The 16,350-nt window shown below is 40.6% G+C and overlaps 1 protein-coding gene across 1 annotated transcript; it reads left to right on the top strand.

The window, feature by feature from the left end:
* The first annotated feature begins 293 nt into the window (after positions 1-293).
* LOC122140913 (protein NLRC3-like) lies at positions 294-2,405 on the top strand. Its single transcript, XM_042746249.1, has 2 exons — positions 294-2,155; positions 2,297-2,405. Exons 1-2 carry the CDS (start codon positions 348-350, stop codon positions 2,403-2,405), a joined length of 1,917 nt encoding a protein of 638 aa, XP_042602183.1. The 5' UTR covers positions 294-347.
* The last annotated feature ends 13,945 nt before the right edge of the window (positions 2,406-16,350 follow it).

Here is a 16,350-nt window from a genome sequence, read left to right on the forward strand (position 1 = left end):
TACCTCAAAGTAAGGGTTGTTGTTTAAGTGCCGGGGTGCGTGCGGTGTGTAAACAGTTTCTACTAGTAGATAGTAATAGCCTCAATAAAAATTCCTTCAAATTTTTTGACCGTGAAGCCCCATCACACTAGCATTTCTTAACAATCAAGTGGTTCATAACATTTGTGTTCTACTTTTGATATGCGATATAGATATAGAACGGTTAAAATAATGAGGGTATAGTTAACCTATATAGAGATAGATATATTAATATAGCACAAACCAAACGTTGATAAAGTTAAATCTGTTTTTTGCTTTTTCATCATGTTTTTATTCACTTTCATCAGCCCTTTTCAACAGAGGATTTAATGCTGCAGAAATTCTTGCAAATTCACAAAACCAACATGAAGAAAAAAGCAAAGTATATTTTTGAAGGCAACAAAGACAATGATACAGATCTCGAGACTGTTTACACAGAACTGTTCATCACAGAGGGAGATATGGAAGATGTCAATCATGAACATGAGATTCATAAGATTGATGAAGCTTTCAAATATAAAAAAACAAAGGTCAAACCTATCAAATGTAATGATATATTTACTGAACTGAGGAAAAAAAATGAGGTGAAAATTGTGCTGACCAAGGGAGTCGCTGGCATTGGGAAAACTGTCTCTGTGCACAAATTCATCCTGGACTGGGCAGAAGGAAACACCAATCAGGATATAGACTGTGTGTTTTTGCTTCCATTCAGAGAGATCAACATGATTAAAAGCAGAGAGGTCAATCTCCATGAGCTCCTGCTGAAATTTTATACTGAATTGAAGGATCTGGATAAATCAAAGTTATATAAGGAATGTAAGCTAGCGATTATATTTGATGGACTTGATGAGAGTCGACTGCCATTAAACTTTAAAAGCGACACACTGTACACTGTTGAGGAAAGAGCATCTGTAGACGTGCTGTTTACAAGTCTGGTCAAAGGTAAGCTGCTTCCATCAGCTCTTGTCTGGGTGACCTCACGACCAGCAGCGGCCAATCAGATCCCTTCTCGTAATGTGGGATTGTTCACAGAGGTGCGAGGATTCAATGACCAACAGAAGGAGCAGTACTTCAGAAAGAGAATCACAGATGACACTCAAGCCTCCAGAATCATCTCACACATTAAGACGTCTCGTAGTCTCTACATCATGTGCCACATTCCTATGTTCTGCTGGATCACAGCCACAGTACTTCAGGATATTCTCATCAAGAACAATACAGAGAACATCAGCACAACACTCACTGAAATGTACATTCACTTCCTGCGGATACAGATGAACATAAAGAGCCAGAAGTATGATGAACAAGAAGATAGAGAACATTCAGAGCACTTAAAATTAAATAGAAAGATGATTTTGAAGTTAGCCAAACTAGCATTTAAACAGCTGAAGAAGGAAAACATTGTGTTCTATGAGAAAGATCTGAAAGAATGTGGTATTAATGTGAGTAAAGAAACTGAGTTCACAGGAATGATCGCTGAGATCTTTAAGAAAGAAGATGGACTTTATAAGACAAAGGTCTTCAGCTTTGTGCATCTGAGTGTTCAAGAGTTTCTTGCTGCATTGCATGTGTTCATCTGCTTCCTGAACAAGAACAAGCGAGAGCTTCGGTTTTTCTTTGAAGATTCACAAACTACAGTCAGACAAAAGCTTCAGTTCTTTTTTAGAAATGTCAAATTTCATGACTTAACAAAGAGGGCCAATGATAAAGCAATACAGAGTAAGAGAGGACATCTGGACCTGTTCCTGCGGTTTCTGATGGGCATTTCACTGGAATCCAGTCAGAACCTGCTCAAAGGCCTGATTACACACACTAAAGACACCAGTGTGAGCATCAGACAAACAACTGAACACATTAAAGGATTACAAAAACAGGACATCTCAGATGAAACTTCAGTCAACCTATTCTACTGCTTACTTGAGCTGAAAGATAATTCATTATATGAGGAAATCCAGAGTTACCTCAGTTCAGATGAATATACAGGAAGAGACCTCTCATCTTCAATGTGCACAGTGCTGACCTCAGTACTGCTGATGTCAGAGAAGGTGCTGGATGAGTTCAACCCAAAGAGGTTCACGTCAAAACAAGTAGACTACAAGAGACTTGTTCCAGCTTTGAGATGCTGCAGAAAAGCCCTGTGAGTAATTTCACTGAATGGTGTTTAATTATTTTTTTTGTTCTGTATCACTAATTATTTAAATGTTAAAATACTATGTAAAATAATTTCCTATCCCTATTATGAAGGCTACAATACTTGTTAAACATTCTGTTTTGGCAGTTTTGACAGCTGTCGTCTTGATGAAACATGCTGTGAAACTGTGTCTTCTGCTCTTCAGTCATCAAAATCACTATGTTTCAGAATATTTTTAAGAATAGGTGTCTCTTAACAATAGGTACAAGAGTATTCTCAAGTCGATACTGTAAGGACGATTGTGATCAGTAGCATTTTCTCCCAAGGAACACAGTGATGATTATGATAATGAATAATAACTCATTTCTTTAATGACTTCTTAGAACATTGTTTCAGTGAACTGTTTTAAAAAAAATTCCCTTACCTTATGAATTTGATTAAAAAATAGATTTATTTTCACTGTCAATGTACTTCCTTTGCTCAGAGGATCAAATTATTCTCAGTGCTTTGCCTCATTTTCAGTAGGACAGATTTAGTGTGTTGATAACTGGACAACCGCTGTGACTGTATCAGTGGCTACATTTACATGCACCCAAATAATCCATTTGTAATCGGATTGACAGCTCAATCGGATTGAAAAACATTCATATAAAGGAAACGCCTTAATCAATCCAATTGAAGCCGATCGGAAAAAATGAAATTTTCTGATTGGAAATGAAGGGGGTGGTTAATATGTTCCTCTTTCTAATACGATTGAGTGTGCATGTAAACACTTCGATCGGATTGAACCACCACGAAACTGAAAGAACTGCGGGGCAAATACGTGAAATGACGTATGTAAATACAGACATGTAATTATCTAATGACATATGACACATGGAAGAGCGGCTCTTCCTTTTGAATAAAGTTTTGTATAAATGATGGTGTCCTGTCTTATAAACCTCTCCTTTAACTCGGCTTGTGGAGTGGAGCAGGACAACCTTGATTTGGATACTCAATTTGAAGCTTGTGACATATAAACGCGCACATCAACCCGATCACTTATTTAGCGTTCATGTAAACACTACAATCAGAATTCAGCAATCGTAATGCATTCATTCCGATTGAACCAAAAGGTTTGTCATGTAAATGAACATAGCCATTGAGTCAGAGTGGCACTGATCAGTTTGCCTTCTGCACCATTTGCTGCAGTGTTTGAGCACAAATGCACAGATGAGTGTAATGAACAGGAAGTGTGAGGCCTAGGTGAGGCTTTTTCGGGCCTCTCATCTTCTTTTAATGGATACATCGGTAACACTTTATAATAAGTATACAGTAATATTTTTTTTTTTTAAATTGCAAACTATTAGTTTTGTTTGATTGTTGTGGCTATTGCAAAGAAAAGGTGCTGCAGAAAAAAAAAAAAGCGGTAACAATTTATCTCAAGCCTGTATTTATAATACATCATAAGGGTATTCGTAAGGCATTATACTGAATGAATCATGCCATTGTTTGTTGTAAACTCATCTCATACATAACATAAGAACCGTTTTTAATGCATTATAATACTTACTTCAATTGTGGTTATAGCTTTTAAGAATATGATGATTTATACACACAGTGAACATGTGCATCCACTTAAGTGTACAATGAATTATTTCTTCCCATAGTTAATAATATATTATACGTCTCATATCTTGCCATAATATATTGTTTAAGCCTGCAACATAAGTTTAGTAGATCTTATTAGTGGTTTTTTACTGAAATATTACAAATACAAAGTCTTCATACAAACACATCCAAAAGCTTTATAATGGGGGTCTTATTATTTATAGGTGTTCTTTGTCTGCTTTAAGTAAAGAGTAACATTTAGAATAGAGAATACTTATTCACTAATTTACTCCCACTTTACCCTCAATAAAATTCTAATTTTGCTGCTTGAGTTAATAGTTAGTAAGTAGTTGTTGAGTTTAGGTATTGGGTAGGATAGGGATGTAGAATAAGGCATTAGTAATGTGCTTAATTAAGTACTACGACATGGCTAATATTCTACTATAATAAGCAACTAGTTAAGAGACCCTAAAATAAAGTGTTACCAAGTAAAGTAAAACCACACTACACAAAAAGAAAAAAAAACCACTTATAAATAATAATATTTTTTTTCTCAAACAACCATAAAATCAGATATTAGATCAAATGAATGTGTACACATTGTTACAATTTAAACCAAACCACAACAAAATAAGGGAGACACCACACACAACTGCAGCTTGACAATATTTAACTAAGAAATAAGCTTGAAATGCGTTATCAATATAAATGTACGTCAGTATGTCAGCAAATGAACGTAAGTACAACCAGTGACAATCCACACAATGAAAAATACAGAGGATAGATGGTCAAGATGTGAAACCTGTGGCCACTTTGATCCTCCATCACCCTCACATCCCGGCAGCTTGTCAGAAGTTTCAAGAGGAACCAACAAACAATAACACGTGACATGTCTGTTTGGCTCAGTCGCATCCGATCTGAGCCATTTCCAAATGTGGTTTTAAATCAGATACATAATAAAACACACATATCTGATTCCCCGCAGAACTCCCAATGCGAGGGCAACACGTTTGCGTTTAATGCCGGTGTGCTGTATTTGTCGCTTTTTTTAAAATGGAAACTTAATAAAAATACACATTCAGGAGCTGGTTTTCAACCTCTGCCCCGTGAATTATAAAAATACAACAGCTTCGCTACTAAAAGCTACATTATATTTCTCAGTAATGAGGTGATAACTTTCAGTTGTTTGCAAGCTTCTCCATTCGCGCGGTCTCTCCTGTCTCATTAATTTCATTCAAATTCATTTAATAAATATCATCTTGGCGCTACTTTATTTCACTAAAGAATTCTACCTCTAACGAGCTATATAAAATAGCATACCAAATGGCCCAATGAAAATTACCCATCATTTTCCATCACAACCCTTGCAAATAACAGCAAAAAACACACAAAACGCCATGACAGCCTTTGTCCATGCTGGCAAATAACAGCCAAATGGCCACTCAACGTGAATTATATATAAATAATTTTAACTAGCACAGCCATTCAAAACATGAAGATCTACCATGTGCGATCACACACAATCATTTTGGGGCAGGAAATAGAAATTGCTGTGTGCAAGTGTCATTGTCAGTATATTCAGTATCTTACTGATAAATTAAGTGAAGTCATGTGGAGGTTAAGAGACTGAGTTTGAGTTAAGGAGCCTAATGGCCTGGGGGAAGAAGCTCCTCTTAAGTCTCTCAGTTTTTGCCATCAGGCTACGGAAGCGCTTACCAGATGGCAGCAAAGTGAAAAGATGGTTACTTTGCAGCGTTTGAGGTAGATTTCCTGCAGAGTAGGGAGGAGAGCAGACCCTGAGATTGCGCTCAGCAGCTAAGCGCACAACTCTCGTGCAGGACTTTGCAGTCTTGACTGGAGCTGTTCCCATACCACACTGAGATACACTGAGTCAATACACATTCTTATGGCCTCTGAAAGTATAAAGTTTCAGGATTGCTGGTGTAAGACCCTGAATTTTCTCAGCTTACACAGATGGTACAGTCTTTGCCTGGCTTTCTTACCCTGAGTTTGAATTTGGGTTGTCCCAAGTCAGGTCCTCTGAGATGTTTCACCAAGGTACTTGAAGCTGCTCATCCTCTGATCATAAAGAGGATGGTTAGGCTGCTGCTGTCTCTTCCTGACGTCCCGCAATCAGCTCTTTAAGTTTTACCCACATCATAGAGAGACAATTGTCCTGGCACCATGTAGATGTGAGTTTTCTCTACCTCCATCCCAAGTATAATTGTTGTTGTCTTCATTGTTGTTGGAAATGAGGCCGCAGAACCCTGCTATACAGTATCAACACCGCAAATTTGATAATAGATTTGGAGCTGTTGGGAAGACGCAGTCATGTGTGTAGAGAGAGTAGAGCAGGGGACTCAGGACACAGCCTGTGGAGCTCCCACATTCAGGGTGATGGAGTTGGAGGTTGTTGTACTGGGCCTACTTTCACCACTTGAGGTATGCTGGTGAGGAAATCAATAATCCAGTCGCATAGTGAAGAATTCAGGCCGAGGTCCATGCGTTTAGAAGCTAGCTTGATGGGGACTATAGTATTGAAAGCTGAGCTATAGTTGATGAATAGCAGTCTTACATAGTTCCCATTGCTGCTGTCAATGTGCATGAGAGAAGAGTGCAGGATGTGAGAGATGGAATCTTCAGTGTATCTATTGGGGTAACAAACTGAAGAGGGTCCAAAGTATCAGGGATGGAGGAGCAAATGTTTTTCTTTATAAGTTTCTCAAAGACCTTCATGACTGTTGACGTGAGGGCAACCAGACAATAGTCATTCAGGCAAGAGGGGTTATTGTTCTTAGGCACAGGAATTATGACAGATTTTTTTGAAGGAGGTGGGAACCATGAGGTAGCAAGGAACTCATTAAAAATAGATGTAAACAAACCAGCGAGCTGATCAGCACAGGACCTCAGAACATGGCCCGAAATCCCATCAGGACCTGCTGCTTTCCTGACATTCACTCGCTTTAGAGCCCTCCAAACCTCGTCCTCCGACGCGCTGATTGGCTGACTCACGTTGCCGCGGTTGCATTCAAAGCGGCCGTAGAAAGAGTTTAACTGTTCAGCCAGTGACTGTTCTGCTCTCACAGCTGCAGAGGATTTGTTTCCAAAGGCACAGATGGTTCTTAGTCCATGCCACATGCGTCAGGAGTCATTTAGCTGGAAATGCGTTTCCTGTATCGGTGTTTGGGGGCTCTTACCACCGGTCAGATAGCATAGCATGATGTTTTGTACTCACTCATGTTCCCCGACGAGAGGCCGCCGTTGTATGCAGCAGTGCGTTTGTTTACTGCAGCATGGATTGTTCTGTCCACCCACGGTTTCTGATTTGAGAAGGTCCTTATAGTTATTATATCTGTAGCTTGTTCGGTTAGCATGTTTACAAAGCTTAATGCTACTTCCGTAAACTCGCTGACATCAGAGGAACTCATTCGGAACATGTCCCAGTCTACGTCATCAAGAGCCAACTGTAGCATGGCTTCAGAGTGGGCAAACCAATGCGTCACTACCCTCTGCACCGGGGGTTCTTGAACGAGCCTTTGTTTATATTCGGTGTGAGGGAATATGGTGGCATGGTCCATTTGACGAAAGCTGGTAGTGAGCGAGCTTTGTAGGCATTCTTTAAACTGAGAGTAGCAATGATCCAGTGTATTTGGTCCTCTGGTTGGACAGGATACATGTTGGTATAAGTTCGGCATGACCTGCCTAAGGTTGGCTTTGTTAAAATCTCCTGCGATGGTAAGAGCAGCGTCAGGATGTTTGTTGATGTAGCCGCTGAGCATATCATGGAGCTTAGACAAAGCCAAGCCGGTGTCAGCTTGCGGTGGGATGTAAACGGCAGTAACAATGAATTGATAAAAACTCCTGGGGCAGATAGATGTGGGCGGCAAATAATGGATAGATGTTCCAGATGAGGCGAGCAGGAGTCGGCGTGACAGAGTGGAGATATTCCTGGGGTCACACCAGTTTCTTGTTAATCATGAAACATACTCCTCCACCTTTGGATTTACCAGCCTCAGCTGTTCTGTCCATCCATAAAAGAGGGAAGTTATAAAATCAATTTACAGCAGTGTCCGGGACCGAGGGCGGTGAGCCATGTTTCAGACAAACAAAGGATGTTACATTCCCTTATGTCCCGTTTGAAACTTATCCTGGCTCTAAGATCGTCCATCTTATTCTCCAGAGGGACGGACATTGGCAAGCAAATGCTCAGCAGAGGAGGGCTGTGTGCTCTTTTCTCAGTCTGTTGCGAATCCCAGTGTGTTTCCCTGGGTGTTCTTGATCCGTCGCCTCAGATGGTTATTCAGGTAGCCATTGTTCATCTCGGCGTTCCGGAGAATCTCAGATGGCCACAATGGGTTGGAGGATAAAGTGTCCTGAAACAGGTCAGTGAAGCGGTTTCCAATGTCCAAAAGTGTTCCTTTGTCATAAGTGATCAGTGCTGACGATATGTGTGTAAAAAGAGAGAGCAAAAGAAAGTACAAAAGTAAATAAAAACATAATCTAGGTGGCGCGACCTGGACGGCATCGAACTCAGCTGCGCCATCTTGGAATTTTGTAAACACAGATATCGGATACCAGTCGTATGGGCCAAAAAAATCTGATATGGTCAGATATGGTCAAGGATAGGTAAATGCAGCCTAGAGGTCACATTAAGACATGCAGTGTAAATGCAGCCTAGAGGTCATGAATGCATGAACTAGTTTTTCTGCACCAGAAACAGGTAACATGTTTCGTAGCTTGGCAATGTTTCTAAGATGGAAGAATGCTGTTTTTGTAATATGGGAAATATGGTTTTCAAAAGACATGTTGCTGTCTAATATAACACCCAGATTTTTGACTGTAGAAGAAGTAACAGTACATCCGTCTAGTTGCAAACTGTAATCTACGAGATTCTGTGTACTGTTTTTTGGTCCCAATAAATGGAAACTAATCCCATATTTTATAATAATATTACCAAGGGGCAACATGTATATTGAAAATATCAGAGTACCTAGGACAGATCCTTGTGCCACTCCATATTTTTACTGGTGTTTAAATGAGATGACTCCCATTTAAATAAACAAAGTGGTAGCGATCGGGACAGGTAGGATCTAAACCATCTTAAAGCCTGCCATTGAATACCTGTATAGTTTTGTAATCGATCTATGAGTATGTCATGATCTATTGTGTCGAATGCAGCACTAAGATCAAGTAAAAAACTAGCAATGAGATGCAGCCTTGATCTGATGCAAGAAGCAAGTCATTTTTAACTTTAACAAGTGCAGTTTCTGTGCTATGATGGGGCCTGAAACCTGACAATGAAATCGTCATACAGATAATTTTTTTTGCAGGAAGGAGCACAGTTGAGCAGACACAACTTTCTAAAATTTTAGACATAAATGGAAGATTTGAAATGGGCCTAAAATTTTCCAGTTCACTAGGATCTAGTTGTGGTTTCTTAATAAGAGGCTTAATAACCGCCAGCTTGAATGGTTTTGGGACGTGACCTAAAGATAACGACGAGTAATAATATTGAGGAGCGGTTCTTCTGCTACAGGTAACAACTCTTTCAGTAATTTAGTGGGTACAGGACCTTATAGACATGTTGTTGGTTTAGATGCCGTGATAAGTTTATTTAGCTCTTCCTGTCCTATAGTTGTAAAGCACTGCAGTTTATCTTTGGGTGTGATGGATGAAACTGAAGTATTAAGACGCTGTAGAATCTACATTTGATATTGTATTTTCTGATGTTATCTGTTTCATCAGTGAAGAAATTCATAAAGTCATTATTATTAAATGTTGATGGAATATTTAGATTGGGTGGCATCTGGTTATTTTTTATCTAGCCACTGTGCTAAATAAAAGCCTTGGATTGTTTTGGTTATTTTCAGTGAGTTTGTGGATATGCTCAGCCCAGGCAGTTTTTAGAGCCTGTCTATAGCTGGACATACTGTTTTTCCACACAATTCTAAAAACTTCCAAGTTAGTTTTTTCTCCATTTGCGCTCAAGACTACGAGTTTCTTTCTTGAGAGAGTGGGTATTACTATGGAAGCAGATAGTCTCAAATATAATTCACGCAAAAAAACACGATTCCAACATGTGTAGGGACAATTTCACATGCATGAAACCTAATTCACCTACACACAAAAAAAATTCACGTGCGTGAAAAAAAAAATATATTCCACAAAAAGCAATTCACATGCGCAAAATAAAAATTGTATATTCATAAAATACATTTTACAAATGCAAAACACAATTCGTAGATATACAACTGTGCACAAAAACTTTGAATGTTTAAAATGGACGAGTGTCCGAATGGTACAAATCGTCATTTACTACGAATCCACTCGGATTTGTGTGTGTGTGTGTTTTTGAGACTTTCCTGGCAGAGCTCTCTTCCACGTGGGTCTGTTGTACTCTTTAGCCAATCAGATGCGAGCTTACCATTCAACCAATCATATCATAAGCCACTGAGCTCGCAGGCAATCGGGGAGACGTCAAGAGAGAAGCCCATAGAAGCCCTGGCGTTACATTTTAAAATACTATACAAAATAATTAAACAGAATACTTACTCCTGCTCACTCACGCCAAAGAACTCCCGCTCAAGCTCGCCGTCTCTGCAAGATTAACGATGGCAGTTTGCACGCACAGCTACTAGAAGATTTACATCTGTCAGACAGGTTGCTGACGTCATCAAGCTTAGTTTGAGTCTGCGCGTCAGAAATGGGAGTGCTAAAAATCGCTAAAAATGGGCTTCACTTGTCTCAATGAGTTCCAATTGGGTCGCTGTGTCCATTTCTTTTACTGTCTATGGGATTACGATGTAAAGGCTTAATTTCCGTTCTAAATTAATCCATATGTGCAAAATGTGCGCAGAATCGTGCTCCTTGAATGCACTTTTATGATATGATTGGTTGAATGGTACAGCTCGCATCTGATTGGCTAAAGTAGTACGACAGACCCACCACGTGGGAAGAGAGCTCTGCCAGGAAAAGTCTCAAAAAACACACACACACAAAGATCGAGTGGATTCGTAGTAAATGACGATTTGTACATTCAGACACTCGTACATTTTAAACTTCATAGGTTTTTTGTGCACAGTTGTATATCTACGAATTGTGTTTTTGCATTTGTGAAATGTATTTTATGAATATATAATTTTTATTTTGGCGCATGTGAATTGCTTTTTGTGAATATGTATTTTTTTTCACGCACCGTGAATTTTTTTTTGTGTGTACGTGAATTTGGTTTCATGCATGTGAAATTGTTTACGCATGTGTGAATCGTGTTTTTTGCGTGAATTATATTTGAGACTAATCTTCTTTCCATAGTATTACTGTTTACCATGGCACAGTAAGTTTTTCTCTAAACTTTTTCAATTTGATGGGGGCAACAAAACTTGTGCCTATGTTGCCAGTCATTTCGTCTAGTTCATGAGTATTTTTGGGTACACATAGCAGTTGAGATAAATCAGGCAGATCTGTCTTTGGTGGTAGTTCTGACCAGATGGCAGGCACGGTAATGCTGTAAGGAAATATTAGCTCATTTATTTGAGAAGAATCGAATCTAAAGATTCAAATTGCTCTAATTGAACTGATTCCAAATTTAATTAGTTTATACTTTCATCACGGTGTCGTCCAGCGAACATATAATTCAGTAATCGTCCTTTCAATTCTGTTTATATTACTTCATGGAGAATGAGAATACAAACAGAATGATAATTTATAAGCTATGAGCTAGGTAGCATAGGATCTGGGCGAAGTTTAATCTTAAAATACACCACACAAGACAATACTTCTTTATAAATGAAACAAGAATTTATTGAGCTACTCTATTACATGTATCTAAAACCTAATGGACACACACACACATACATACATACATACATACTCACACACACAGTTACTGAAGAGAATGAGAACGGATTTGAATGAAGTCCCAGGAGTAAGTTATTCATTAGATCGCACCAAGAAAATCACAAAATCAGAGATGTGTCTTATCTTTACTGCTTAAGATCATTCTGCAACTTATTTCAGCAAGGAATGAAGTTGTTTGTTTTACTTGCATTTGTGCTGAAAAGCGGAGTTGGAGAGATTCGCTTGTTGCCTCGTCTCAGGGGAATCCCCGCACCTCGGATTGGTTGCAGATTCTGTCGTTTTGGATCGACGTCTTTTTGGAAAAACCTCCTGGTGATTGGCTGGTTGCCTGGTTTACGTAGAAGCTTCAATTTCTTCTGAGAGTTTTCGCTGCTTGCAAGACTTCGAAGATTCTTGGCAGTCACGAAGTTTCAACGGAGTGTTTTTTAGTTCTGGATGACAAGAATACTAGCAGCGTTGGAGTAGGTAGTTCAAGCCATGGCGAATAAGGAAGGCGTGCGCTGAATTAGTTCAGGCATGGGGTTTTATCCAAGTCGGATTTGGGTCCATCCCACGATGCGATCTTCCAATGGGATGCTGTTGCAGAAAACTTAGACATGCCCCCGTACTGTGTCTCTTTGTGCATTTTGATTAAGCATCCTGTGACATCGTCCATGGTGAGATGAACTCCATTGGTGGAACTTTGGTAAATACCTTATAAAGTGTCATAATATGGCACCCAATACAGAATTTGGACATTTCATTAGCTCCAAGTTTAAGCAAAATAACGTGAGCTTTCGTTCAAGACTAACTTTCCATATCTTACACACATTTAATAGCACTATCTGCTAAAACCAGTAAAAACAAACATATAAGTTGCACAGATTACATTTGAACACATCAAACATATAAAAGACATAAAACAATTATTGTGAATATAATTGAACCTTCAGATTTCTTAATGGTTGCCCTTTTGAGATCAATTATTGAAAAGTTCAGTTTGTAGTAAACTTCACAACCAAGCAGGAAGCAGAGTCATGGGATGGATCCTGTATGGATCCTTTGTGTTGAGCTCCATTAATTATTAATGATTCCTTGGGGACCGCAGGGGTTTCCATACGTTGTGATCATGAGATTCTTCTTGATACACAAGGGGCCTTGTATCTGTGAAAAGAGGTTAATTTCATCAACTCTTTTAATGGGAAAACAACAAGGCTGACAGGAAACCAACTCAGTATATCGATGTCACATGATTAGTTTTCTGATGAGCGGGACAGACGTCCTCTGTTGTAGAATCATGCTATCACTTTGTTTAAATGCTGAGATACAACTCTGAGCATTTTTTCCCCTTTTAGTTATCATTAATGGTGTCCGATTGTGCAGATGGGAGGAAATATGCTCTTTTAATTCCTTTGGCAGAAGTAGCCGAGTCTGCAGTTATTGGTGTGACTGTTCGCCGAGGTCCTACAACGCTGAGCCATATAGTTAATATCAGTGATACGCAATGCATATTAAGGAAATGGTCATAACATCATTCACTTGAGGTAACGATATCTAGTCATAAGATCGATTTCCATGAAATACAATTAAATCTAGTGTATGATTAAAAATGATGAGTGGGCCCGTTGACATTTGTGCTTGACTCCAAAAAGAGCTTATTAGGTCGTAAACGCAAGTCATAATGCATCATTTGTATTATCAAAGGCATATTACAATCTACGACAATTATGCGCTTTTATCAACTGTAACAAAAATGTCTGAGAGGAAATCTTCAAATTCTTTTATAAATTCTGTATACGGCCCTGGTGGTCTATACACAGTAGCCAGAGCAAGAGATACAATAGATTTCTTTGACATATCTGACAGTGTACATAAGCCCAGAAGTATGTTCGAATGACTTAAACCTGTATCCTGTTTTCGGGTAACATTGAGAATATAACTGGATATTGTTGCATACACCTCACCCACAGACCAGTCTGACGGGGATCAGGCTTATAACAGTAAGTTTGGTGGAGTAGAGTGCATTTAGCCCAATATAATCATTTGGGGTTGAGGGCAAAGTTTGTCAGTTCAAGCAGAGCTACATCAAAATCTATTATGCTGTGATACATTTCATTTACAATAACGCCTGTGGGTTTGAGGGGAAATCTGATGTTTATGAGCCCAAACTTTTCAAAAATTGTTTTGGCATTTATTACATATTATATTAAATTTATATTTGACCCCCATATTCGGGGAACAGACACAGTCTTAATAGACTGGACAGCGCAAGTATTTCTATCATTTAAGTGGGTAGAACAAAAGCCATCATAGTAGTTATTTGAAAATTGGCTTACTTGTTAGGGTAAGAACGATGGAAGACCAGGGTGGGATGCAGTTAACAGTCTTTAATGAATAAAGTAAATTGTCTTCCTTTGGAAGGTAGGTAGAACACAAAAATCACAGGCATTAATCAGAGCAAGAACAGAAACTTCCGACGACTGGATCAGAAATCTGTATCAGCTTCCCAGAGGACAGAGGCAGGGGAATCCCGGTGATGCGTCCGAGCCAGTCAGAAAATGAGTGAAGACAGCTGGAGCTGGGGTGTTGGTTAGCCAAAGGCTACTGAACAGGTACTCTGCAAACAGGCACGAAGCTGGATAATACACAGTCCAATAGCAGTACAACTCACAGCAGAAAGTATAATTTCACTCACCTCCGACAGGATATAGACAGGACTGGACCGAGGAAATCAGACGTTTCTACGAAAGTCATTGAATGAACAAACAACAACAACAGGGCTAGGGAACAGGGAATAAGAAGCAGAGACAAATCAAAGAGGAAAAAGAGGGGGACAGGTGAGGAGAGAAGGAGAAGGGAACGGCAACCAGCTGGGAGGGAAGTATAATGAAGCGGAGGAGTGGAAGTGTGTGCGAGTGAGTGTGTGCGAGTGAAAGTGTGACCACAAGAGGGGGCAAGAGAAAGGGAGAAGAAGCCAGGGATCATGGACAGTACCCCTCTCTCCAACTGGAGCCACCTGAAGCCCCCTAGGGCTAACAACTGGCGGACGGGAGGAAATCATCCCGATGAGTGTAGGATCCAGGATGTCGAGAGGGAACCCAGCTTCTCTCCTCAGGACCATACCTCCCAGTCGACAAGATACTGGCGGCCACGTCCTAGCATGTCGAGAATCCGTGAACCCTGTAGATAGGGAATTATCATTGACAAGACTAGGAGCGGACGGGCGAGAAAGGGGGGGATGGATGACTGGTTTGATGCAGGAGCATGAAACTGGGTGAGCCAGTAAGTGAAGGTGAAGCTTTACTGCGACAGGATTTATGACCTTTGTCACGGAATGGTCCAACAAGCGGGGGAGACAATTCGTGGTCGGACTGGAGAGGAGTAAATTTGAAGTGGATAACCACACTCTTTGACGCAAGCGTGGCGAGGACTTCTAATTCTAGCCTATTGGCGTAGCACTGTCATCGTCTTCTAGCTCGACAAGAGCAGATCGCACTCTCCTCCAGAGTGCGCTTTACCTTTGACTAACAAATGCTGGCACTGGACGAACATTAGATTCAGAGTCTTGGGGCTCAAATAGCAGAGGCTGATAGCTTGAGACAGCAATGGAGGAGTGAAAGACCGGTAGCAGAGGAGGGAAGCAAATTATGGGCATATCTGGCCCAGGAAAGTTGCTGTGACCAGGACGCAAGATTCTGATGGGTAAGACTCTGCAACATCTGAGGCGACAGTTTGATTTGTCGTTCTGCTTGACCGTTCCGTTTGGGGATGAAACCGGACAGGCTACTTGGATGCCCCAATCAGGCGACAAGCTCCTTCCAGAATTGAGAAAGGTGAGGCTCTATCAGACACAATATCGGTTGGTAAGCCATGGCAAAGCGCAGTCAGCATGTTTTGGCTGCATGTTACCAACTGATATTGTGGCTCTGATAGAAAGGCCTCAGCCCTACTCCATTCTGGGCTGGCTCACCTGACCCAGGCATCCGTTAACTGCCTAGGTCAGGTTTCATCCCAAACGATCCTTAGGCTGAACAAATCAGCAATAACCTCTTTCGTCTCCATCGAAATCCCGCGTCCTGATCACAGCAACTTTCTGAGCCAGTATCTTATATTCTTCCTCTCTACCATTCCTCACCCTTCCGTACTCGTATCCACCTCTGTTGACTTGCTCTACAATCTATCGATCTAGCTTTGTCCAGCACCGTTACTGCTTGCACTACCTGAAGATGCGATATCGTAGGCGCATGTTTGAACCCGGCAACCAAACGGTAGAGATACTAACCCCGTTTGCTGATCCCGAAGATGTGGTGGCCCTTTCGAAATCTCGATCGAGCTCATGAAATTGTCTCCACTGAACCACGTGTAAGGTCATAATCACAATAAGTAACCTTCCGCCTGATGCGCCGGGTTTTCATCCGTGTTCTGTCTGCATCAGGCTCAATCATCCATCCCCTACCCGATCACGTTAATCGCATCAATGATACCCGGTTCGCCGATTCTCGTCGCCGTCGGCTGGAAGAGAATGATCCTGAGGAAGCTGGGTTCCTCATCTAGTCTACACTCATCTTCCTCGTCTCGCCAGTTATCTCGGGAAGCGCCGAGTGGCGAAGGTACTGTCATGATCTGGTTTCTTCTGTCGCCGGTCACACCTCACTGCGCGCACTCACTCCCCTGCGCGCACATCACTCTCCTCGTATCTCTTTAGCTGTTTCCTTTAGATTCCCCTGCTCCTCACCTGTCCCCGTTTTCTCTTGTTTCTCTGCTTTCTAACAATA

This window comes from Cyprinus carpio, chromosome A4 (assembly GCF_018340385.1).
Source record: "Cyprinus carpio isolate SPL01 chromosome A4, ASM1834038v1, whole genome shotgun sequence".
NCBI classification, from domain to species: Eukaryota; Metazoa; Chordata; class Actinopteri; order Cypriniformes; family Cyprinidae; genus Cyprinus; species Cyprinus carpio.

Bases quoted from the DNA above. Each gene is read 5' to 3' on its own strand.
- LOC122140913 (XM_042746249.1), top strand. From the start codon at position 348: ATGCTGCAGAAATTCTTGCAAATTCACAAAACCAACATGAAGAAAAAA. The intron at 2,156-2,296 runs GTGAGTAATTTC...CTGTTTTGGCAG, and splicing joins AGATGCTGCAGAAAAGCCCT to TTTTGACAGCTGTCGTCTTG.